The 27,549-nt window shown below is 38.8% G+C and overlaps 1 protein-coding gene across 4 annotated transcripts in view; it reads left to right on the top strand.

Moving 5' to 3' along the window:
• PPP3CA (protein phosphatase 3 catalytic subunit alpha) overlaps positions 1-27,549 on the top strand; it is a 304,975-nt gene that overhangs the window by 213,663 nt on the left and 63,763 nt on the right. For all 4 annotated transcript variants that reach the window (XM_045018965.1, XM_045018964.1, XM_045018966.1 and 1 more), the window contains 3 exons: positions 11,648-11,759; positions 13,240-13,385; positions 19,487-19,626. In XM_045018965.1, coding sequence (XP_044874900.1) covers positions 11,648-11,759; positions 13,240-13,385; positions 19,487-19,626 — 398 coding nt within the window. The remainder of the gene's footprint in view (positions 1-11,647; positions 11,760-13,239; positions 13,386-19,486; positions 19,627-27,549) is intronic.

Raw genomic sequence — 27,549 nt, forward strand, 5'->3', positions numbered from 1 at the left:
TAGTTCCATGATTTATTTTAACTTTTAGTGGTTTATTTAAATCCTTTGGGTGAGGTTTGGTAAAATGTGGTGGGTGGAATTAGCTAAATGGAAAGACAAAGAAAGGGAAGGGAGGATTGGAAGGTATTGGAGTCAGGCAATCAGCACAGGGGAGAGAAAGTTATGATAAAATTTTGGAGAGATCTGAACTACAAGCCTTTTAATGGGCAGCCTAGAGCACTGACCCTGCAATTGTTCCTATGCAGAAGGACCCTTGCACTTTGTGCAGATACAAGGGTCCATCCTCCTGCACCCAGTTGTAGGATGAGGATGTGCTATTAGCAGGGGCGGCTCTAGACATTTCGCTGGTCCCGCGGCTTCGGTGGACCTCCCGCAGGCATGCCGCCCCAAGCACGCGCTTGGCGTGCTGGGGCCTGGAGCCGCCCCTGGCTATTAGGTAAGTCATCAGTGTGATTATTTTTTCAAATTGGGTAGGAGCCCTATGATAAAATACAGGTCTTGCCAGAAGTGACTTTGGTGATTCAGTAGACAGCAGTCTTCACTCTGAATCTGTCCTGATCAACTTCACAACAAAAAAACAGCGTGGAGTGTCATGTCTTATCTTGTAGACCCCAAATTAACCAGTCTAGATAGCTAGAATTTCAACAGTAGCTAGTGCTAGTATAGATAGGATGGATGCATAGAGAACGGTCTAAGACTAATGAACTGCAGTGTGCAGGACCCATCTTCCAGAGACAGCATCCACAGTAGCTACTATAGCAAATTTAGAAAGATATGAAAAACTGCAGTATGTAAGAACTCTCTGGTTGCCTTACATGGTTCGAGATAAGCATCGGCTCTCTTATCTCAAGAGGATTGTTTTCCTGGCGTAAGCTTTAATAGAAAGTGGAGCCTATCTAACGTGACGTAGGTTACACGGTCAGAGATCCAGTTAAGTAATGAAGACTTAAATTGCATCTGTTGTGGCAAATTTAGGACCTGTCATTTACCACAGTGCAAGTGTGAGCAGGTTAGATGACACGATGGTAAAAATGCCTGAGCCTGTCTGTGCTACAGATCATTGCTGAGCCCTCCCCACCCCCACCAACTCCCCTTTTTATTTTGGACAGTGCAGATAAGGGGCTGTTAAGCCACCTTGTAGCTTCCAAATAGAATAAAAAGGTGGGCCAACATACTAATGAAATACAAATAAAACATGTCACTTTCTGCCTTCCACTGCACAACACACAGCAGTTTGAAACTGACACACTGCAGTTCAGACCTGGCTGTGTTTCTGTGGTGGGTGAAATTATCCCTATCTGTAGGCTGCCAGGTATTTAGAATCCTTCTGGATGAAAGGTATTATATAAATGTAAGCCATTATCATTACAAACAGAATTGGAAATTGCATAGGGTAGGAGGAAGGAATTTGAAAATGCAAAGGGAAGACATTAAAGCACACTGCGTATCTATTAAATGTGAGTATGTAGAATAAACAAAAATAGACTAAATTGATTAAAATATAGTTGATGCTGCTTAGCACAATAAAATCTCTAGGCATATTATAGACTGTAAGGCCAGAAGAGACTATCATGATCATCTGTTCTGACCCCCTACACCTTGCAAGGCACATCCACCCACTCCTGGAGTAGGACCAATACCCTGTGGCTGAGTTACTGATGTCCTCAAATCATGATTTAAATACTTCAAGTTAGAGAGTATACACCATTTACTCTAGTTCAAACTGGCAAGTGACCTGTGCCCCACACTTCAGAGGACGGCAGAGACTCTGTGGTTTTTGTGTTTGTTTTGTTTTCTTTACCTGTCTCACTTGGGAGCAAATTCCTCCCTGACCCCAAATATGGTGATCAGTTAAACCTTGAGCATGTGGGAGATACACCAACCAAACACCTCAGAAAGAATTCTCCGTAGTAACTCAGCCCTCCCCCACTACGTCCCATACCCCTCTGTTCGAGATATTTGCTAATAGCAGTCATGGACGGGCCATAGACTATTGTAGGCAATCTCATCATACCATCCCCTCCATAAACTTATCAAGCTCTGTCTTAAAGCAACTTAGGTTTATTGACCCCGATACCCCCCTTGGAAGCCTGTTCTAGAACATCACTCCTTGGATGGTTAGAAACTCTCATGTAATTTCAAGCCTAAACTTATTGATGGCCAGTTTATATCCACTTGTTATTGTGCCAACATTGGCCCTTAACGTAAATAACTCCTTTTCCCTCCCTGGTGTTTATCCCTCTGATCTAACGATAGAGGGCACTCAATTTCCTCCTCCTTCATTTTGTTAGGCTAAACAAACAAAGCTCCTTAAGTTTCCTCTCATAAGGTAGGTTCTCCATTTCTCTCATCATCCTAGTAGGCCACATCTGAACTTGGTTCAGGTTGAATTATTTTTTCTCACACATGGGAGACCAGGATTGCCCACAGTATTCCAGATGAGGTCTCACCAGTGCCTTTGTAATGGTAATAACGCTTTCCTATCTGTACTGGAAATACTTACCTAATGCATCCTAGGATTGGATTCGCCTTTTTAACGGCCACATCAGATTGGTGGCTCATAATCATCTTGTGATCGAGTACAGCGAAGTTTTTTTCCTCCTCTGTCACTTCCAACTGGTACCTTGGTTGTTAATCCCTAAGTGCATGATGTTGCCCTTTTAAATTTCATCCCATTTCTATTACTCCAGTTTTCAAGGTTGTCCAAATCTTCTTGTATGATATGCCAGTCCTTCTCCAGATTGGCCATACCTCCCAACTTTTGTCATCCACAGATCTTATTAGAACACTCCCTTTTTTTTGGTTCCAAGGTCATTAATGAAAATACTAAATAAAATCCATCCTAAAACCAATCCTTAAGGAGCTCCACTAGTAACCTCCCTCCAGCCTGATAGTTTGCCTTTCATCATGACCTTTTATAATCTCCCCTTTAAACCAGTTCCTTACCCACCTTTTCAGTTCTCATATTATTCCCATCTTCTCCAATTTAGCTAATAATTTCCCATGTGGGACTGCACCAAATACTTAACTGATTTTCTAGATCTTATCTACCTGGATTTCAGTAATTTTTTCAAAGAAAGAGATCAGGTTAGTCTGGCATGATATACCTTTTGTGAAACCATGTTGTTTTTTGTCCCAATTAATCTTTACTTCTATGTCCTTAACTACTCTCACTTTCAACGTTTGTTCTAAGAACTTTCATACAATTGAGGTCAAAACTTGTTGGTCACTTTTTTCCTTAAATATAGGTGCAATTCTCCAGTTATAGGATATCACCACTGAGTTTATGGATTCATTAAAAATCCTTGCTATTGTTTGGAATTTCATGTGCCAATTCCTTTAATATTCTTGGATGGAGATTATCTGGGCCCTCCAACTTGGTCCCATTAAGCTGCTTGAGTTTGGCTTCCACCTTGGATAAATATTAATAAACAATTAAAATTCTACATTTTCCTCCTATCTTCTGCCCTTGCAATGTTTTCAGAGGAAATGGTTATTCTGAAGTGAATGGAGCTTGCAGGGATGAGATAATGAGTTAAAAACTAACCTAGGAGAGGAAATGCCCAGAGAATAAGAGTTATTGTATAGGTGTGAAATTGTTGCTGCTTCCTACAGTAATAATGATAATAACTATTTATTAAACTTCTATTTCAGTAGAACCTAAAGGTTTCAACCAAATTAGAGCCCCATTATGCTAGCTACTGTAAAGACATATATTAAATTGAGTCCCCACCCCACAGAGTTTGCAGCCTAGAGGCCCCAGTCTTCCAAAGACATACACACATGCTTAACTTTAGGCATGTTGGTATTTCTTTTGATGTTAATGAGGCTGTTCACATGTGCAAAATTAAGCACAGTTAAGATTTTGCAGGATCAAGGCCTAAAAGACAAGTTATCATAGGCGGATGAAACAAACGAGCGTGTTTATTTTCTAGATAGAATGATACAAGGCATAGCCTCTTGTGACTGACTGAGACTTTCTGCACCAATTATCTATTTTTTCTTTTCCCTTGGTTGTTCCTCAGTGCTTCTTTACGCAGAATAACAATCTTCTGCAAATTAGAACATCTGATTAGGTAAACTAATTTCCTAGACTCTAACTACTCATAATGTTTCCGTGTTTGTGGAATGTTTCAGGTTTTTAACAGTGGAGTATGGAACTCTGTTTGCCCTTTCAAGCAAAGTCAGTCCAGTCATGAATAAAACTGACTCAAATGAATAACACAGGCCAGTATTTTTAAATCCAAAAAATAGTGGTGACGTGAGTGACTCTGCACTAACAGTATCTAGAGCCAGGTAACAGGTCAAAAGTTTTGATATTGATCTGAAAACTCTTAATTCTCTTAAATCATCCAGAAGGTCAAATGCCTAGTAGCCTATGCCATACCATCTATATATATATATATATTTATATGGTGCTTTTCACCAAACTCTTGTGGGGGGGGGAACCATGTACACAAAATTTAATGCAGTAATATTGTATACTTATTTAAATGAAATTTTATAATTGCCCATCCTTGCTCTCACTCAGAAATATATAGAGGCTTACATCTTTCATCAAATTTTATTAGAGAAATGTTAAGCATTTTTGAAAGGTTTGGCAAAACAGTTCAGACAAAACAAAAATTGTTTCAAACTTCAAAACAAACAAAATGTGAGTATTTGAGGTTCATAAATTTATATACTTCTGCTTTTGCTGGTATATCATCTGGAAACAGTCTATGAAATTGCAGAAGAAACTGGCCTTTGGTATTCCCAGCATGAACCAAGTAGTTCTGGAAATCTTGGGGAAGAGTCTGATCTTCAGAAATTTCCACTCTGACTTCCAGACCAAAATTGGTTTAGAGAAGCATCTGAAATTTTAAATCCTTATGTGAACTCAGCCTTTTAAAAATTATTTATCAACAGCATCCAAGAAATAAGTTACATACAAGTAAATACTGTTGCTAAGTACATTCTGGATAAATAAGGTTTTTTTTTTGTTTTGTTTTTTTTAACTGAATGCTGTAAAAAGATTTATTTCCCACATCCCTCACTCACCCACTTTCCAGTGCCGTGTGGGGGAAGTAAGTGCCTTTAACCTTTCCTAGTAGCCTGAATTCTCTAATCTGTTCTCAAGTAAACATCTTAGTTCTCAATAAATATTTTTGGGCTGGGAGGTAAGATTTCTTGTGTGAAGTGTTTATTTTATTCTTTTTGGCAGAGTGAATAAGGCTGTTCTTGAAATACCTTAAATATCCAAGGTTCTCCTCTGCATATTGCAGAGATCTTTCCCCATGCCTACAATTCTAGTTCCCTGGGGCCTTATTTTCACCAATTTTGGTGAAGAATCCTAGATCTAAAATGGTCTATTTTCAAATTGCACAGAAGCCCAGATTGAAACATCTCTTTATTTCAGGGCAAGTCAATGTCCTTTGTATTGCTGAGCAATAGCAGACTCAATTCCAGGGCATGGTATGGTAACAGTGATATCACCACGCCAGTGTACATTAATGAAGAAGCAACAGGCTTTCAATTAGCCTGACATCAAATGGGAGTTTTGCCTAAGCAAGGAATGAAGCCTGGCTCATCTCCAAGAAGATCTCCTTGTGGAGCTCCCCCAATAATGGGAGGAGGAAGTTTGCTTTCTCCACACTCACTGACTTAGTCACAGGTGTGTCCGCAAAACTCTCAGAGGCTGCTCCCTTTCTCCAAGGCCCCATGTGGTCTCCACCATCTCTCGGGGCCCGCACCACTCCCTGCAATACCTGGCAGTGCAGCTCTGTTGGAGTTATGCTAGCAGAGCCTCTGAGTAGGGGCTCTTCCCATGTGCAGAGAGTGGAAAAGATACAGATGGAGCTCTGTTATGATTTCCAGGTAATCTCCCTGGGGGCAGGTGCAGTTCTAATACCCTGCCTGCTTTTCCTACCCTTTTCCCCTAAGCAGATTGTAAACACACAGAGAGCCCTTTGTGGGCCACAGGAAAGGGAGGGAGATTATGTAATGAAGGAAGCTGTCCACCCCATCATTACTCCCACCCCTGTTTGCAGATTAAATCCATGTACAGAAGCGGAGATGTCCCTGGGACAAATTGAGCCTAACAGGTGGTCCCAATTGCACAAAATTTGGATTACAAAATAAAAAGGTGGCCTGGTTCAAGAGAGAAGTTCAGACTGAAATCTAACTTCCAATTGAAGTTCCTAAAGTATTTGTTTAAAAAACTAAGTGAAGCACTTCATAACATGAATTGGGTTATTTGTTAGCTCCCCTTGTTTTGCTTTAAAAAGAGTCTCTCTTTAAGGAATGAACTAGGGACTGCATGAGCTGAGCAGTTAGAAAGGAAAATAACTGCAACAGTATTTTTGCATATGATCATTTAAAATAAAATCATATGGGAAACCACTTAGAAGAAAGCATTTCAGTAACTAAGCCTAGAGGTGATAAAGGAGCATGCAAGTGTCAAAACAAGATGATAAAGCAGCCTGGGAATATTCAACAGATGGTAAAAAGAAAACTTAATGTCTAAAATATGCTTCTCAAATAACACATTAAAATAAAAACTACTCTGATTCTGGCCCGGGGAGTGAGTGGGGGAGGAGGAATGGCTTACATTGTAGATTTCACAAGGGAAGATTAAAAATTCCACAACAGCGGCAACACAACTCTTTTGCCTTTTTAAATTGTAAGTATGCCTAATGTAACCTCTGGATGCATGTGCATCAGATATAAAATGACACAAGATAAAACAGAATGAAATTCACAAAAAGGCAACTCGACAAGAACTTACCTCACTAGAGAAACCTGAAGGCAAATAAAAATAATCCATTTTTTAAAATCCCCCTGATGATTAAAACAAGCTTGTGATTTTTCAGCATCTCGTGAATTTTGAATGCTTGATACTGGCAATACTGGGTCTTTCTGATGTTTCTTAAAGCCTTAAAGATAGATTTAGGAATAATCCACAACATCTAACTGATAAATAAAAGAGGTGTTAAGTAGACTGCACAGATATCAGTGATGGATGACCCTGTCAAAACTTCAGATTTTAAATATGATTTTTTTATTTAAATTACTTATTAAATGTAGCCATATCATGCAGAAGAACCTTGGTGAGACCACTTCACCATAATAATAATAAACACTTTGCATTTCTAGAGCACCTTTCATCCAGAGAACTGGAAACACTCAGCAAACATTAAATGAGCTTCACAGCATGCCTGCGAGGAAAATCAATATTGTGATTTACATTTGACAGACTTGTTAGCCGAGGCACAAAAACATTAAGGAATTTTCCTGAGGTCATACACTGAGTCAGTGGCAAACAAGGAGCAAAACGAAAGAGTCCTTCCATTGTGCTGCATTCTGTCCAGGAGGGAACACTGCCACCCCACTGTAGCATATAGGGCTCTGAGGGATCATGGTGGGTGAGGAGTGACTAAAACAAAAGAAATGCTCAGAAGACAAAGATGCTGATCAGGTTTTAATAAAACCTTGTGATCAACCATATTTAGACACAACAAATCCGGCATCTTGGCAGGGGTTTAGACTGGATTACCCTTGTATTCCCTTCTAATCCTATGATTTTGTATAAAATGTGGTCAGATCTGCCTGGTACCTGCATAGGGAAAAATCACCAGAGTTATAATTAGAATAAAATGTCGTCTTTAGAAAGAAACACAAACCTTCAATGGGGAAAGGTGGCCTCTTTAACAGAAGAATAACTCTAGCAGATTTCAGTGATAGGAAACCTGAGTCTCACCATTTAATGATTTATACTAACAAAAATTTATACTAACAAAATATAACTTCGTCACAATTACATTTACAAGAGGGGAAGGTCAGGTTTAAATGTTGTGACATTAAAGTCTGTTTCGATTCTGAAATGCAACTATGTATATGATAACTGCCTACTTTGGCTAAAAGATTTTTTACTTCAGTTGCTAAGGTAGAACCAACATAGCTAAGAGGGAGTGAGCTGGCTGCTCATCAGTAAACTAGCACACTAAATTAGAATTTTGTGACACTGTTACACAAATGTCTCTGAGGGCATAATGTTAATATGCTAGCCTACATTTTCAACAGTGGCTTTTGTAGTCTTTGGTACCTAACTTGAGATGCCTTAAAGTGACCTGATTTTCCAAAAGTGCTAAGCACACCTGTCCTCTGAATCAAGCCCCTTTTAAGGTGTCTCAAGTTGGGCACTGAAAATCACTAGTTGTGTGAAAATTTAAGCTTGTGCAAACCCCTGGCTTCATTACTGCAGAATTTATTATTAGTGATGATGATGCATATGATGGGGAAAAACAGCTTGACTTTTAGCTGGTAGGTAGAAAAGCCACCTCTTCATTTTTATAAACTCAGCACGTCTCTTATAGAAATAATTGAAAGACACTAAGCATAAACTACATGATGCAGTTTATTGAGTTATATTTTAAATACTTGACCATTTTTTATAAGCTCAGTCTGCGAGCATATGAAAGTAGTTCAGAGATCTATTAGCAGTGACCAGACTGGGAGGTCACTGCTATAAATTGTCATAAAGGACCACAGAAGAAAATCAATATGAATAATGCATATTCTTCGTGCAAAACCCCAAGAGGGAGGGTATCCTTTTGTTGTTAAGGAATACTTTCAGTTTTTAATCATGTTTACAAAAAACAAAATTCCTGTTTTGTCTCCTTAATAATACTGTAGACTATTAACACTGAAGGGAATTTTAAATAGCTAGGGTTAGATCCTCAGCTGGTGTAAATCAGTTCTCCAGCCTTGCAACTTCTGGAGTCATTAACAGCTCTGCAAAGTGGATAGAAAATGTTATGAAATCAGAATGGTTGTATTTACATGTTCTCAGCAGTCACTGTTCTTCTTAGTGTATGCCCAACATGCCTCAAGTGGCAGATGACCAGGAATCTTCACTGAATTTGGTCCGCCAGTTGGCTCATTAACTTCTCCGGGCTGGGTACTAATGGGGAGTGCCATGTGAATGCTGATCCACTGTGCTGACACGTAAATGATTACACCAGGTGCAAGGCAGTAGAGAATTAGGCCCCTTTTTTTTCACCATTCAGTTTGCATTTCATTTTGTCTGTACAGCGAAAATAGGTTTATCAAGTAGTTGTTCTCATTCACTGACACAGTGCTACAATGTTTGGGATGCAAATAATATAGAGGAAGATTAACTCTAAAAGTAACACTTGGACCTTAAAAAAAATCCAACCAATTGTAACATTTTGTTAAAAATAACATAATTTAAATGTTAGGCTTGAATTGCGTAACAGTATCAGGGAACAAAGGGCTTTCCCGTTTAGATCAGGAGGTCATCTAGTCCAGTATTCTGTCTGACTGGCTAGCACCAGAGGGATCAAAGGAAGATGCAAGAAACCACACCATTGGTAAATGTGGGATAATCTGTCACCTCAAGGAAGTCTTCCCCCTACTACTTAATAGCTAAAACCTCTATGCTTCCAGGCTTAAGACAGGTTTATCTCCCTCCCAAAACTCATCTTTTTGCATTAACTGTTATAACGCTGAATATTCTGTTATCTCTCTGTGTGTATGTGTCTAATTAGTTTTTGAATCTTGCAAATTTCTTGTCCTGTTTAAAAAATATTGAAAAACCTCTTAACAGTATAAGTAGATTATGGAAGAGGTCCAGAAGGCTTACACTCCTCTAGTTTTTTATTAACAAAGCATCGCATATATGAAATAAAGTCTCTGGGCAGCGTTTGTCCCAATTTTTGAAGTATCAAAAAAAGATAAGATGACTTGGCAAGAGCCATAGCCTGAGGTTAACTTCAAAAGCTAGAGCTCTTTCTCTCACTGTAATCTAGAAGTGCGTGACATTCAGCTCCTTTTCTTAGCACTGCTTGATATTTTGGGATTTAAGCAGTGTAACACACCAAAGAGATCAAAGGGTTCAGGAACTCCTGAACACATGATCAAGTCAAAAGATGTGGTTGTGGTCAAGCTATTCAGATAAAATTAATGTTGATCCTTTGAGATCAGACCTCTATCCTCATTAAAGTGTAATGCTCAAAGAATCCTTTCAGATGCAGAAACCTGCAGAAGGCTCCCCACAGGTATTCTCTGTGTGGGTAGATGTGAACCCTAGGATAGCTGAGTTCTGCCTCCCCATATGCACATAACCCTCCAGGATGTCCACAGTAATTTAATACTGATTTATGTCCGACTTAATTTACCTGGTTCTGCCTCTGCACTTTGACATCCTTTCCCATTCCCCTACCCCCAAGAAGGTGGTGGTGGTAGTACTGTCCAGAGAATGAAAAGAGGCTGGGTGAGCTGAGAAGTGTGCTGTGTAGATGCAGGCTCTCCTGTCTGAGGGAGTTGGTCTGTGCCAGAATTCTCAGGATCTATTGGCTCCGTAGTTAGCGTTCTCTGCTCCTTTTATTTACTGCACTCCAAACCTCCGGAATGGAAGCAGAAAAATTTGTGTGTATAAACTCCAAGCTTACAGACCTTTACGCATACTTAGCCCTAAACTCAAGAGTAAATTCACTTTGGTGTTTGTGTTTTATGTAACTATAGTTACAGAATAAATAGTGTCTTTACAAAGAGCATGAAAGAGTTAAATTCATTTTTAACATAGGAGGAAACAAAGTAGAAACTGAAACATTCAGAGATTAAAAAGATCATCAATGGCCTCATCCCCTTCCTCCTTATGACCAAGAAATGTCAAATTATAAACGAGAATGGAATCACCAAAAATGGTTCACTAAAAGCATGAGGGTTTCAAAGTGTACATTGAAATACTTCAAAAAACAAACTCTCTCAAATCCCAGATCATTGACCAAATACTGTTAAAGTATAAGTGAGAGTTTAAAAAAAAATATAATAAATACATTTGGTAGATTAAATCAAAGTCTTTTTACTGTATATGCTAAAACCTGAATTCAGGCACTTTCTTTTTCTCCTGCAACAGACGTTGATCTCATTAAAACCCAAATATTACTTAATTGGGTTAACATTTTCAAATCTGTGTGCCTGTGGTTCTGCACTGTTATAAAAGGGCCTAATTTTCAATGGCGCTGAGCACCTTAATTTAAAGATTGTGGCATGAGTTCACCTCAGACTTTGGAAAGCCGCCTGCCAAACCTTGTTGCCCGAGGATCTAGAACCTGCCAGCACTGTCCACATGGTGGGTGGAGCTAGACAAACCATGGGTGTCTTAACTCTGCTTGACTGACTGATTCCAGACTTGTGCAAAACTGCCAGTGTTCTCTACAAGTTTTTTGTATACAAATTTTTCAATTTTATGAATTCAGTGATTTTTCACTAGTGCTTATGAAATTGTTCCAGGACAATATTTTGTTATTTCTGTCATGAAATGCAGATTTTCCTGTGAAATGGTTTCCATGGCAGATTTCTGTTCAACCCTCCAAGATAGAATGGTCTCATTTTCCCTGGACATGGAAGACAATAATTCTCAGGAGCTGTGGTACACAAATGTGTGTAAAAAGAAAATGTCACTTAGCAAGAGTATAAAACTACATTGAAGCCTAATAATTTCTACGAAGCTACCTTAAAGCTTGGGAAACAATCTGCATAAAATATATAAACTGCTGGGTATACCTTTTGAAACAAGGCTAAAATATTTTATACCTTTGTCAATCACTGTCACTATTTTCATGTTTTTGTTTTTGTTTTACAGTGTGTGCTGTATTTGTGGGCCTTGAAAATCCTTTATCCCAAAACACTGTTTTTACTTCGTGGGAATCATGAATGTAGACATTTAACAGAGTATTTCACATTTAAACAAGAATGTAAGTGTGCTTTAAATTACAACCTCTTCCATATTACATTGTAATTGTAATTGTTACTTAGTAAATACTCATGTAGTACTTAATGTCAATTATTTTGCATCCTTAAACCATCCTTCTCTTAAGGGGAAACCCACTGAAGAAAAAATATAATACAAAAATCTCTGTTTCAACATATGGCAAAACGGAGAGGCGAAAGGATTGGTAATAAGAAAGGGTTAGGGACTGTGTTATTGCAATCATGGGAAGTCTAAAGATACCTGGGGAAACTTAATCAAATACTGTAGATGTTGGGGAAGCCACAGTTTCTGCACTTCTGTGCTCCTTCCGTTTAGTGTGCCTGCAAAATAAAAAGCATGATTTTCTTGGTGTCTCTGCTAACACTGGTTTCTTAGTGTACAACTGTGCACCATCTCTTCCTTCAGTTTGGGGTTGGAACAAATAACACTTCTTAACATTACCTTTCCAGGTAAACTAATGTAAATTGGAGTGGGATTGTAGTCCTCCACCAAGGATTTTATGCAGTTGGGAGGGCAGGTAGTTTGTTAGGCAGTGCTCAATTAAGATTTAATCTATGGTATGAAAAAGCTTAAGAATCCCTTTAAAAGATTGTTACTTAATATAGGGCATTTTCCCTTCTACATTGGAAGTGTAAACATACAGTATCATGCATTTATTTCTTTTATTGTATTAAAGAATACTGGGGTACTTCAAATATTATTGGCTATAGACTGTGATTTGCACAATGAATAACCTGTGTCTGCATTAATATAAACTGAAGCTATTGCATGGGTCCACATTCCCACTTTAACATAAAGGATGGGAAAAAATGTTAATTGGCTCAAATGCTGCATGGTTTACTGAGTTTAATATGCATATTGGTAAATTTAACATTTTGGATTCATTGTATTAGCTCATTCATTTCACAGTGATGTTTCTGCAGATAATTAATTACAAGGATGTGGGTTAAAGTTCAGATTTCTCTGCATAGAGCTGTTCTTTATGGGAAATCATTTACTAGAGAATAATAACTTTTCTACAGAATTTCAAAGCTTTCTATGGAATTTCTTAACAGGAATATAATTCTGTATTAAATTGGTTGGTTTAACACTTCCGTAGAAAAAAAATTCTGTATTAAATTCTATAAGCTTTTAGACTGACTTGTATGGAATGCTATTGAAGTTCTATAGAATCTTAGTAGTTTCATCTGTATTAAATTATGTAGAATTTTTCCAGCAGCATGTAAAAGTAACCCAGATCTCTAGTGCCCAAAATATGTGTGTGTGTTGTAAGGGGATGATTCAGTATGTACAGTGATTTATTTTCTGTAAAATATTATTTAGGATTTTATGATACAGTTCTGCGCCCATTGAAGTCCGTTGGCTCTTTCTAGTTGAGAGCAGGACCAAGCCCTTAAATTACAGTCATCCTTTTCTTTAAAATACTGAACACCATCTTCTGATACCATCTTATTATCCAAAAGGTAAAATAAAGTATTCAGAACGAGTATATGATGCCTGCATGGATGCCTTTGACTGCCTTCCCTTGGCGGCTCTGATGAACCAACAATTCCTGTGTGTACATGGCGGCTTGTCTCCAGAGATCAACACTTTAGATGACATCAGAAAAGTAAGTCTGGGTACTGTTCAAGTCTAATAAACACTAAAACCATGTATTAACATAACATGAGGGGTTTTTTTTCAATGTAGTTAATTTATTTAAGATTTATAGGGGAAGTTATTGGTTTTTCATTGTCACGTTGCATTTAAACTAATCTTGAACACTGTCGTCCTTTTCTGGTCTTTCTAAAACAGGAAAAAAAGGAAATGTCTACCTTTATTTTATTGAGGAAGCCTCCAAAATCTTTGTTAGTAATAAAATATAGGATTCATCATCTTTGCTTTTTGAAAAATTAATTTAAAATAAATAAGTTTGGAAGCATAGTTAAATGTGGAGTCATTAGATCATTCCTTTCTTTTGGAACATTTTAAGCATCCTGTTGATTATTTATTGTGGGTTGAAATAATTGAGTATGTGAATTTATTTGGAGAAATAAAACATGTACATGTGTGGGCTTTTATATAACTATACTTGCAACAAACATAATAATAGATTTTATATGGCAACCAAAATAACTTCAGTTAGTGAAGCTCTTTAGTGAGCTCTTTTAAAAATCTGGCCCTCACTCATATGCCTAAATGGGAGCTGAGCTATTTTGAAAATCTGGTTGCAATAGAGGGTACCCGGCATATGAAAATCTGTCCCAGAGCTTTTTGAATTCTGGCTCTGTGTTCACTTTTGCACCCTCAGATATAAAACTGAACCTGATAAGCTAGTCTCATTGGCTGGGTAGCAGAATCAGTGAAAAGACAGCTAGACGTGCCTCAAGCTGTATCCTATGTAACCTGCTCTGTGCCTTACTGGTATCAGTATGGCTCTGCTAGGGAGGAGCAGAGAAGCAACAGTGTTCTCCTTCCCCTCCTTTCAATCTAGAGTGCATCTGTTTTTCTTGAGACAAGTGGACAGGAACAAACTGAGAAAGCAAGAAATGCCTCACTCCATATGTCTTCCTTCCATCATACTATTGCAGTGGCAAAGTGTTTGCAGTGAAACTAATGACATACTCTAAATGCAGGCAGTCAAAATGGGAACCAAGGATTGCCTTGTTAGATGTGAGTGTCTGTAGAACACTTAATATGCTTTAGGAGGTTGGTTTTCTACCACAGAGGGAGGACATGCTCATTTACTTTTGTTCCCGACCTATCTAACTGTCAGTATTGCTTTGAATTACCCTGCAAAATTTTCTCTGTAAACTGAGAAGTCTGATGGCTAGGGTTACCTGGACAAGAGTCCTGCCTTTGGAGAGACAGAGTCTTTGTGATTCTTGTCTTGCATTTTTTTCCAAGTAGAACAGTCTCCAGTTCCGCTGTGACAGTGAAAATGATACTGATTCTTCTTGACATTTGTCCCTTGGAAGACCTGCCCCAATTCTGAAAAATGTTTCCAAAACCTTTCATTTGTGCAGTTCAGCTCCCAAGAAAATGTTGGTGTGTGCTGTCTTTTAATTGCATAACATGGCAGACCATTTATTCAGTGTTCAGTGCTTGAGTAATATGGGACAGCTCATAATCACATTTTCCTTAGCCATCCTTTGAATAAACAGTACAGATTCCTTGATTCAAAGACTCTTTCTAAAGGTTATTTTTTAGTTACAATCCACTGTGCCATTCAAGACTACTTTCCCCTGAAGGGCCATATCCCTCTCAGGCAAGGTCAATCATGCTTTTGGAAAAAATCTTTCCAAAATGCCTGTTCTCGGTCTATTCCTTGTGTGCATCCAGGGACCTCCTGAGATGGCTTAAGGAATGTTTTGGCTGCTGCTTGCAAGAAATCCAGCCATTCTTGCTGGAAGGTGATTTCTTTCTGTGACCTTTGTCTGTTTCCAATGTGATGTAGTGCAAGATGTCTTCTGCTTGTTATCAGTAATAGATCTGCTGTTGCTGGCATTAGAAAAAGCCTTGCATGTGAATTGCAATGGAAATTTACTCCCCCCCCTTCCCTTTTAAGGGTGGTAATTTCATTTCTCTTGACCTAACCCTTAGGGTGGGATTCTCAAAAGACCTTAGTTTTGGCCTAACTCTTCTTTCATTGCAGAGCAGAGTGAGGCCAATCCTGAGCACTTTGGAAAATCCTCCTTTTAAAAGACACTCTGTATTGTGAACTGTCTCTAGTCTAGATTCACTGCCTCAAAGATCACATTTAGAAGCTATTGAGGCCAGTCAGAAATAACCACTGGAGTTGAAGAGGTGAGCTAGGAATTTTTCATCCTGCCTCAATGGAGCCAAGTGAAGAATCTAAGGATGTTATGAACATCACTGTCTGTAGTGATTCTCAGCTGAATCCAGATTGCAGTTAAAGATCTTTCCCTTGGTATTCCAAGGCCTCCGTGTATTGACCCTAGCTTCCTGAGTTGTTTTTCTCCATCTGAGGCTATAACTTCACTCAGCAACAAAGTTCCACTGGAACAATGAATGGTCTGGCAATAGGAGAGAAGAGTTTGGCATGTCAGACAGAGAACTTGGATAGGAGCGGAACCCAGAACGTGGAGTTCTCTTCCCACATGAGAGAAAATGACTGCAGATGCATCCACTTTAACTAAATGCAAAATTTATTTCTTTGACTTTTCCTCAATATGCTACACAAATGCACAAAACTCTCTACATTTGTCAAGCTATTTTTCTGTTGGCACATCTACACAGCCTGCAGAAGCGAGCCTCCCTGCCTGGGTCAACGGACTCAGGCTGGTGGGGCTTGTGCCAGGATTCTAAGGGATTCTAACAATGATTGTGTAGACCAGTGGTTCTCAAACTTTTGTACTGGTAACCTCTTTCACACAGCAAGCCTCTGAGTGCAACCCCACCCCTTATAAATTAAAAACACTTTTTTACATATTTAACACAATTGTAAATGCTGGAGGCAAAACGGGGTTTGGGATGGAGGCTGACAGCTCACAACCCCCCGCATGTAATAACCTCGTGATCTCCCAAGGGATCCCAACCCCCAATTTGAGAACCCCTGGTGTAGACTGCACTTTGAAGTTGTGGCTTTTGAGCTGAAAGTCTGGGCTCTGAAGCCTAGGGAGGAGGATGGGCTTCAGAGACTGAGTGTTTAACTGGGGATTGGAGGCTCACGGCTGTGCAGATATACCCTTACAGGCTAAGGAAGTAGAGAGAGAGAGAAAAATATGTTTATATTTCAGTTTACTTGGAAGGCCTTCAGGTGCAAGAGTGACGGAGCCATATGTGATGCTTTGGGGTTTCATCCAGACCAGCCAGGATCCAATATAGAGACAAAAGTGCTTGGTGGTTTAGGTAATAAGGTAATAATTGGAGATATGCCAATCTCCTAGAACTGGAAGGGACCTTGAAAGGTCATCGAGTCCAGCCCCCTGCCTTCACTAGCAGGACCAATTTTTGCCCCAGATCCCTAAGTGGCCCCCTCAAGGATTGAACTCACAACCTTGAGTTTAGCAGGCCGATGCTCAAACCACTGAGCTATCCCTCCACCCCTTTGTTTTTTTGTCTTCTCGGGTGAAAGGTGACAAATGGGCTTTTTGTCTCAGTTTATATTTTACCAAAGTGTATTTACTCTGTTTCAAAAGGCAGGAAGACTTTCTATGGGTACAGGCTTCATCCCCTGTTGAGATTAAATGATCAGGTTCCCCCCACTTGCTTGTCTGATGGCTTTGTTTGACCTTACAGGTAAAATGTGCTTTTCATTGTCTTAGGTCACACCTCGCTTAATTTACATTGGAGGCATAGTCAAGGTTGTGAAACGACATTCCTTTGTCTAGGACAGGCTGAATTCATGCTCTGCCTCCCGAACGCCTCTTAAGAACATATTTCCAGCACACATCTGTAACTTTTTGTATACAGTCCATACATACATCATACAATGATTTTCAGGATCAGCATATCACCAGTTTACATGACACCTTTGAGATACATACTATGGAGCAATGAGTCATTCAGGCTTGATATAAGTTACAATATGGGGATCACTCTGCCAGTTGGCATTCAGGGGCTCCCAGAGTCACACTTCCCTGCTTATAATGCTGCAGTAGGGTTAGCCACTGGCTGAACCTTAGGCCTATTACTGATCCTCCTTTCCTGTCTGGGAGATCAGAACCTTCTTTCCTGGCTGTGAGAGAACCTGTTTCTCTTGTTGTTTGATCACAGACTTCAAAGAATAATATCAGTAAGTATTCATAATTCCTCATATAATGTTAATGCATACATTTCAGAATGATATCAATCATCAGTGGTCCCTGGCTTTCATAAAAGAGCTTACTCAATGTTCTTTTATATAGTACAATAATATAATGTGCAATCAGTTGATTCAATTGCTTATTCTTTATGGTTCAGACTACTTGTTCTTCCCTCTGGGATGTCTGGACCCTGATGGTCAGACCAGAAAAATACATAGATATTTCAACCTATGGAAGCTTAGCCTGCAGACAGATTCAATAAAATCATAGATTATTAGGGTTGGAAGGGACCTCAAGAGATCATCTAGTCCAACCCCCTGCTCAAAGCAGAACCAATCCCCAGATGGCCCCCTCAAGGATTGAACTCACAACCCTGGGTTTAAGCAGGCCAATGCTGAAACCACTGAGCTAAGTGCCTAGTGAGACAGAAGATCAGATCTCTCTAAATCTGACTGTCCCTTTAATGGTGCTGCCTCAGTCCAGCAAAGGAGGTATTAATGCAACTACCAATCACTACCGCAGTGGTATATTAGAGATGTAGAAACATGATTAGCTTACACAGAGATGAATAGACTTCCAAAATGAAAACATCTCCAGTATTTTTAACATCTCAGAGGAGGTATGTTACATTGATATCTATAGTAAACTGTATTTAAGTGTCTTGTTAGATTTTGTTTTTAAACCTCATAAAGGTTTATGAAGACAGACATTATGCTGTTTAAATTGCATAATTCCCTTGTTACCTATTTAGTCTAGGGAGATTCCCCCCGATAATGCAGCACTGAAAGAAATCTTGTATAGTATTTTATATTACAAATGTATAAATTGAAACCATTCAAAATTAATATTTTTCATTTTACCATTAAAACGTAGGGATTTTGACATTTGTAACACTTGTTGCAGGAGATTGGCAAATAAAAATACGCAATTTTTTCCATTCTTTGAAACTACTAAATAAATCGTTATAACAGCCAGGAATACTTTGTATCATGGTGAGAAATTTATACACTAGTAGTAGCTTTTTCATTTATACCAATTTGATTAAAACATTATCTGCATTTTAATTAATGAATGTAAAGCTGTATTTGCAAGCTAAAGTTTTGATTAAACAGAAATACTCTCTTCCTAAAAATGTGTTGTTTTCACAGCATAGCAAAATGATAGGTTAAAATTGTTTTAATGCTTAAATTCCAGGTTAGGGTGATTAACATTTTCAGAATTTTTTTCATTAACAAGTCTATTCATCCTTGGCAATCAGCAGGTTTTTTCATAATTATGAATGTGTGTTATTTTATTTTGATGTATTACAGTTACAAAGGTATGAATTATTTAGAGATCTGAAACAAGTTAGAAGTGTGGGTTTGCGATGAATATTTCATGATGAGCATGTGAAGGTAGAAATGCAGAGGCCTTCTCTTAATAAAAACTTTTTAACTGAGTGTGGAAAAAATGAAAAATCACTTATATTGCCTTTCGCTTCCTAGACAGAGTGGAGAATTTGATAGACTTGTCAGACTGATTTATAAACATATCTTTTACAGGGTGTTTATATATAGTTTTTGTGCTGAAAAATATCAATTTTTAATGTTTCTCCTAGTTTTTTATGCTTTGTCTTGTTTGCAGGAACTAAAGAGTCACACTTCAATTGCACAGAATGGAGCAAATGCATCTGTCCTCCTCCTCTTTTAAATGCAGAGATATGACTCACTTATGCTGTAGGTGCCAGCTCCATTGTCATCCAAGTATCCACCATATTAAAGATGAGAGCAGCTGGGACCCAAATTGTAGTATGCTCTGGGCCTCAATTTGGCAGTCCCTGAAATACAGGCTTATCACTAATGTGTTTTTTATGGATGTTTTCTGGATGCCTAATATTAAGACGTTAGTGTTCAATCTATGTATATTTTTAACTTCCTAAATAATAAAATGTAAAAAGTTAGTATTTCTGTCTTATTTTTCTTAGTTAGATCGATTCAAGGAACCACCTGCATATGGACCTATGTGTGATATCCTGTGGTCAGATCCCCTAGAGGACTTTGGAAATGAGAAGACTCAGGAACATTTTACTCACAACACAGTTAGGGGGTGTTCATACTTCTACAGGTAGGGTCATTTTCTTAATGATTCTCTACTGACAAGATGAACAACTGGAATCATGGATGTTATGTGCTTGCTTGAAATCTGCACCTTTCTTCTAATCATAATAGTGTGTGTTTGGGAGTGGGACCTATATTGTTGCATGGGCTTTATTTTATTTTCAGTTCTTTGTTTGCCATTGTTGAATTGCTCTACAATTTCTGAAATAATGTTGACTTTTTAATTAGAGACGTTTGAATGTTGGTCATTAATAGATCTCACCATCCACTGAGCTGAAATGATAGTTAAGAGTTGATCTGAAACATGGATGGCTCCTAAATTTAAGACTTTATACTGGGAATCTGACATAGTTGTGATAATTTTAGTTTAGGATTAAATTCTTTGCTGCTTGGTCAACTTCGGAGCTGAGCAAATAGTTTAGTCAATGAATCTTGAATCTTTTTCTGTTCTGTATGTATAAGCAATTCTGATTTTGCAAAATATTTGGAAAAAAAACAACTTTTAACACTCGGTCAATTTGATTGTGAACAGTTCTCTGTGAGAAATTCATTATATGAATGTTGGTTAATTGTGGTTGGTCGGATACAGTACAGGATATTATTTTTCTTCCCTGGCTGAATGAGTGCACCAGCACTTCTGGTGCACCTTTCCATGGTTTTGAATTTAAATTTTGATTTCTATGCATATAGCTTTGAAATGTTCATGCCAGTGAAACTTAAGTGTGCAACTATTCCTGGAATGTGAATGCAAAAGGGGTACAAATGCAGCCAAAGCCAGCTCATTTGATAATCAGAGTGAATATTTGAAGAAAAATATTTTCAGTGTTTGCCCAGCTCTAATCCTCCTATTCACCTTCTTGGAGAGTTCTTCTTTCCTGTCCCCATGCAAGTGGGGGAGCTGCGGGAGAGCAGTAGGCAGTCTTTTTTCCACTCCTAGCCTGTTTGAGGCGGCCAGTGGAATCTTTTTCTCTCTCCTTATGAAGAGAAGGGGCCTTGTTAGGGGTTCTGTCTCCATTTCCCTTTCCACGGTGTGTAATGGGCCACAGAAATACCACATCTTCTGCCAGAGCAGGTGCTTTGCTAACTATATATTTGTTCTCAGCATCAGACCCTATGGCATGGAGCGTTCTTGGAAGCATTTTCCCACAGAAAATAGTCTAAAGCTGTGGTCTCCAAAGTGGGATGCACACACCCCAGGGGGTGCGCAAGAGGATCCTTGGGGGAGCGCGGCAGGCGGTGCATGCTCAAAAAATTGTCACTGATAGGGGTGCACGATCAGAAAGGTTTGGAGTCTAAAGAAATGCTTTTGAGATTGTCTTGTTGAAACTTCCAAGACCCTGTACTTCAAGCCCCTGGGTAATTCATGGTATTTGAGTCTTTGTCTTCTGTCATGTCACCAATGCCATGACCACTGGGCTTCAATTCTGACAACTCCCTTTTTGTGGAACTCTCATGTTGTGCTCCAGTGGCATTAATTCTCTAGGAGCAGCTTAGAATAGGAATATATCAGAGTGACACAATTTGGCAGAAGGAGAAAGTGATAGTGTTAATGGTGCATTTCATTAAAATTTTACTAGGAGGTGGGTGGGACTTCCTTGCTCAGATGATTGTTAATCAAAATGAAAGGTTCCATATCCTGGCTGACCAGTTCCACTTCACCCCAGGGTTAGCAGTGTCCAAGCCTGGGCTTTCTGAAGAAGCTCAATGGGAGTTTGGCACTCAATTCCCATAGGTTCCTTTGAAAACCCTTTCTCAAACATAATTCCTATCTCACAGCTGTTTGGGAACCTTTGTGCAGTGAATTGGTAGCCTCAGTCCATGTCTAAAAGCTACAGCCAGGATCCTTTGTGGCACTTTTAGCAAAGAGGTGAAAGATGGACTGCACCATGGAAACTAAATTCCAGTATCAGGATGAACTGCTGCTACCCTTGCTGTTCTGGTTCTGTGGTTAACTGATGCTGCAGTCTTCACGTCTGTAAATTCTGACACTATCCACAACTACTAAATTCATACGGATGTCTTGCTTTTAGAGAGGATGAGCCAAAATACAGATGGGGCTGGGTCTTTTGGGGGCTTTTTGTTCTATATTTGATTAGTGCTTAACACAATAGGGTCTTAGTCCATGACTTGGACTCGGCACTACTGCAATACAAAAGGAATAATAATAATTCCCATGTGACCTGTGATGGTTCCTGGGGATACCCAGGGTTGGGAGGCACCTCACCATCTCCTGCCCTTAGCATGAAGAAACCTGGTCTGTGCCTGTCAGGGTCAGCTCTCTGACTCCACCAGCTACTGGCAATAAAACCACTCCCCTCCAGGACTACTCAGGCCCTATTGTCTCTTTACAGGTACTCTAACCCTCGAGTCCTCTGAGCTTCCCCCACAGTGTCCTGCCCCTGATCTATTGAATGCTCACAGAATTACCAGATCTGCTGTTCCCAAAGGAACTATATACCACAGCTTACTGGTTACACCTTAGCCCACAGCACTTAAATTTCTTTATAGAGAAAGCAAATATAAGTTTATTTAACAAAGAACAGAGATCCAAATGATAGCAAGCAGAGCTATTGGAAACAAAGGGTTACACATGAAATAAAATCACCATGTGCATACTAGAGCCTAAAATTAACTAATAGGACATTATGCTATAAGAGTTAAAAGCTCACCTAAAATCCTTCCAGCATATTACAACCAGGTTTGGCTGTGATCTTCCATTCATAAAGCAACCCTACTGTCAGCTTACTTCCTAGATGAAAGATGCAGAGTTTGTCTCTGTCTCTACAGTTATAATCCAAAAATCCATTCTCATGACTTATAAACAGGCTGACAACCCTTTCTGCTAGTTGATTTTTCCTCTGTTCCGCTTTCTTGTTTTTTACAATCTCTTGATTAACATTCAGCTCAGACTCTAGACAGGCTTCCATTGCGAAGCAGACAGTACACACATGACCAGACAAAGACGGATAGGCATCTCTTCCCTCCTGCCTGACAGGAGTAGGTGGATCATCTTCTGGTGACCTGCCTTAACTCATAGACCTTAAGAACATGATTTTCAGTGTATATACGTAACTCCTTATGTATTATCAGTATATACATTTCATAATGATTATGATGACCAGTGTGACACAGGCTTTCATTAGAGACCTTACATGACACTTTTCAGTGAACTACTATGTAAATACCAGATTTATAGACACCAATCCCCTTATGCACCCCTGTGCCCTCTGCCAATTGGCACCAAGAGGTCTCTGGGTCACACTGACCTTTTTAAACAATTGTGAAATGTTACTGCACATGGTTAAGGGAGCTGTCAGGCAGACTAGCTGCCTATAGTTTACGCTTTTCTTTCAGATAAAAATTTCTCACATTTGACATAAAATTTCTCCCCTAAGATAAGATGTAGATATAGATATATACTGAAAATTTTAAAGATAAAGTCTTACTCCAGTTGTTTGAAGAGAGAAAAATAGTACCAATTGGGAAGATAACTTTCAACATGTGATAAGAGCAATTCTTTAATTTTCTTTGTTGATTATTAATTTCTTATGACTCAACCTACTTCATGCTGAACGTTTCCAACCCCCAGCCTTGTTAGGAATATAAGAGTTGCTGTAGAAGAACACACCTAGGCTCTGGCTAGTCTGATATCCTGGCTCCAACAACGCTAAATGTTCGAAGTGGTGGTGAAAAATACTAATACAGTGCCTAATTGTGCAGTACTGTACAATTCGAAGGAAACTTCTTCCCGACACAAGCAGGGGTCATCTGTATCCAAGCTACTGTAATGGTAGTTACCATTCCTGTAACTTTGTCACAAGCATTTAAGTCTTTTTTGATGTTTACTAAGCCCAGTGGTAACCTGTGGCAGTAAATTCCTTATGATAATTATGGGCTGTGTCAAATTTTATCTGCGTTTTGTTGCAGCTCTCCAAGAAGAAGTGAGAATCTCTCCAAAACACCAACTTCACAGTTAAAAAAACATGGTTTTAGATTCTGTAGTCACTACCTCAAGACTCACAAATTCATATTTCAGAAGAGTCTGTACCCTTCAGTTATGGCTATGCTGCAGCTGGGAGCAAGCCTACCAGCCTGCGTAGACAGACTCATGCTAGCTCAGCTCAAGCTAGCATGCTAAAAATAGTGTGAATGTTGCAGCTTCAGCAAAGATTTGAGTTAGCCGCTAGAGCTCAAAGCCCAGGACCAGGTGGGCTTGAGACCGAGCTGCTGCCCACAGCAACGTGACCGTTGTGACACTTTTAGCCGAGCTAGTATGAGTTTATCTACCTGAGTTGGGAGGCTCACTCTCAGCTGCAGTGTAGACATACTCTTCTAGGTCCCTTTTTAAACCTCTCTCTGTGTTTGAAGAATGTGACCGTGTTCTAGTGCTCAGTTCATTACCAGGACTAGGTTTCCTCATTGTAAATCAAGTTTATGCAAAAGTTGCATCCAAAGTGGAAAGGCCAGGGATGGAAATTGAACGATAAAGGTCAAGAAGAATTCAAAGACATGTGTGAGCCCAATATAATTTCTTCTAGGTTATTAAGAAATGTTCATTGATGATAGGAAATAATATTGTAAGAAATTCACATTTATTTAGACATATTTGCTATAATGGCAATTTCAAGTGACCTTTCTGTGATTTAAGATTATTTCCCACAGTGAAATAACATGAGATAGATGACCTTAGTAGTTAATGTAGCTTTCCAGCCCATAAATCTACTATATTCAGCCAAATCCTGTGTACTTATCAAGCCTTTAGTCATCTTAGGAAATGGTTTCAATGCACATGAAAAAGTTGAAAGAGCTTAATTTACAGTACCCTGATAATCTTTCTTTCCACATTTATTAAGTGGACAAATTGCTATGGCCCACTGAATTTAAAACTGCTCAATGTTTTCCTTTAGAAAATCTCAAGTGTAAAAGATCTTAAAACCACTACAGCCAACACTGTCAAATGATGGTGCCTATAACTCAGGACTTAAATCCACTTATGTGGAAATAGGCAAAAATAAGTTGACTTTTTTTTAAAGTTGCTGAGCACCTGCAGCTCTCTCTGTAAAGGGAACGTTTAAATATTTTGCATCCAACGGATTTTGGTATGTTGGTTAATGTGTGGTTTTTAGAAACTGGAAACATGAATGGAAAGTAGCTACTGTGACATTGTAGCCACAAATATATAAAGCCCTTAAATGTTAAATATGTTGCATTTTGTATCTTTTAGCAATGTTTTCTTCCTTCTCCAAAAAACAGCTACTAATGTGATTGATTTCTTCTGTGACTTCTAAACTTTAAGCATATATGTCTTCTTCAGTCCTTATCAAGTTAGCTAATGTCAAATCAAGAGAAATCAAAAGTACTGATTTAATGAGGTGTTACTTGTACAGAGTAAAATTTATTCAAGTATTGTTTTTGAAAATTAATAAGTCATGGCCAGATTTCAACACCCTTACTCACATTGATAGTACCTCACTCCGTGAATACTACTGAGTAAAAATGTCAGAATCTGGCCTTAGCATCCATATTAGAGTTCATAGTTTATATGAAAGCCTGGTATTCTATGTTTGTATATCTTTTCTGTACCTGTCAGTCAGTGACAACATTTACATAATGGAATCTGGCATTAATATTGATGAATTGATACTGTTTGGAAACATATCCCTCAATTGTCCCTATGGGAGAAGAACAGTTTCCTGTTTATTTAGCAAAATATCTAAGATTACTTTGGTTGGTTGGGGTTTTGTTGTTGTTTTGTTTTGTTTTTCACATGTGTGTATAGTCAGTTCTATTAATGGTCCATCACATTTCCTGTCTCATGCATAATTACAATATCACTCTAAAGTGCAACTCTTGGAGAGCTTATCTATACACACGCTTCTGCGTAAGAAGGATTGGAAATATGGCAAGAGACCACCCTAGCTTAACCAGGAGATCTTCAGTGATCTGAAACTCAAAAAAGAGTCCTACAAAAAGTGAAAACTAGGTCAAATTACAAAGGATGAATATAAACAAATAACTCAGGTATGAGGGACAAAATTAGAAAGGCCAAGGCACAAAACTAAATTAAACTAGCTAGAGACATAAAGGGTAACAAGAAAACATTCTACAAATACATTAGAAGCAAGAGGAAGACAAAGGACTGGGTAGGCCTGTTACTCAATGAGGAGTGGGGGAACGATAACAGAAAATGTGGAAATGGCAGAAGTGCTAAATGACTTCTTTTGTTTCAGTTTTCACCAAAAAGGTTAGTAGCGATTGGACATCTAGCATAATGAATGCCAGTAGAATCAAAGGCTAAAATAGGGAAAGAACAAGTTAAAAATTACTTAGACAAGTTAGATGTCTTCTAGTCACCAGGGCCTGATGAAATGCATCTTAGAATACTCAAGGAGCTGACTGAGGCGATATCTGTGCCATTAGCAATTATCTTCAAAAAGTCATGGGAAGATGTGAGAGATTCCAGAGGACTGAAGAAGAGTGAATATAGTGCCAATCTATAAAAAAGCAAAAAACTGATTGTTCTTGATTGTTCTTAACTTCAGTACCTGGAAATATAATGGAGCAAATAATTAAGCAATCAATTTGCAAACACCTATAAGATAATAAGGTGATAAGTAACAGTCAGCATGGATTTGTCAAAAACAAATCATGTCAAACCAACCTAATAGCTTTCTTTGACAGGGCAACAAGTCTTGTGGATGGGGGCAAGTGGTAGATGTGGTATATCTTGACTTTAGTAAAGCTTTTGATACTCTCTCGCATAACCTTCTCATAAACAAACTAGGAAAATACAACCTAGATGGAAGTACTATATGGTGGGTGCATAACCGGTTGGAAAACCGTTCCCAGAAATAGTTGTCAGTGGTGTACAGTCAACCTGGAAGGGCATATTGAGTGGGGTCCTGCAGGGATCAGTTGTGGGTCCAGTTCTGTTCAATAACTTAATCAGTGTTTTAGATAATGGCATAGAGAGTACACTTACAAAGTCTGCAGACGATACCAAGCTGGGAGGGATTGCATGTGCTCTGAAGGATAGGATTAAGGTTCAAAATGATCTGGACAAACCAGAGAAATGATCTCATGTAAATAGGATGAAATTCAATAAGGACAAAGTCAAAGTACTCCATTTAGGAAGGTCTAATCAGTTGCACACATACAAAATGGGAAATGATTGCCTAGAAAGGAGTACTGCAGAAAGGGATCTGGGGGTCGTAGTAGACCACAATCTAAACATGAGTTAACAGTGTAACATTGTTGCAAAAAAAGCAAACATCATTCTAGAATGTATTAGTAGGAGTGTTGTAAGCAAGACACAAGGAGCAATTCTTCCGCTCTACTCCGTGCTGACTAGGCCTCAACTGGAGTATTGTGTCCAGTTCTGAGTGCCATATTTCAGGAAAGATGTGGACAAATTGGAGAAAGTCCAGAGAAGAGCAACAAAAATGATTAAAGGTCTAGAAAATGTGACCTATGAGGGAAGATTGAAAAAATTGGCTTTGTTTAGTCTGGAGACGAGAAGACAGAGGGGAGATAACAGTTTTCCTGTACGTAAAATGTTTGTATAAGAGGAGGGAGAAAAATTGTTCTCTTTAACCTCTGAAGATAGGACAAGAAGCAATGGACTTAAATTGCAGCAAGGGCAGTTTAGGGTGGACATTAGGAAAAACTTCCTTTCAGAGTGGTTAAGCACTGGAATAAATGGCCTAGGGAGGTTATGGAATCTCCATCATTGGGGATTTTTAAGAGCAGGTTGGACAAACACCTGTCAGGGATGGTCTAGATAATATTTAGTTCTGCTTTGAATGCAGGGGACTGGATTAGATGACCTTGCGAGGTCCCTTCCAGTTCTACAATACTATGATTCTCTAGGAAAACATGTTCTTCCTGTTTCTTGAGAGTGACTTGTGTAGTTGAAAGGTCTTGAAGATTC

Source organism: Mauremys mutica, chromosome 5, assembly GCF_020497125.1.
Source record: "Mauremys mutica isolate MM-2020 ecotype Southern chromosome 5, ASM2049712v1, whole genome shotgun sequence".
NCBI lineage: Eukaryota > Metazoa > Chordata > Testudines > Geoemydidae > Mauremys > Mauremys mutica.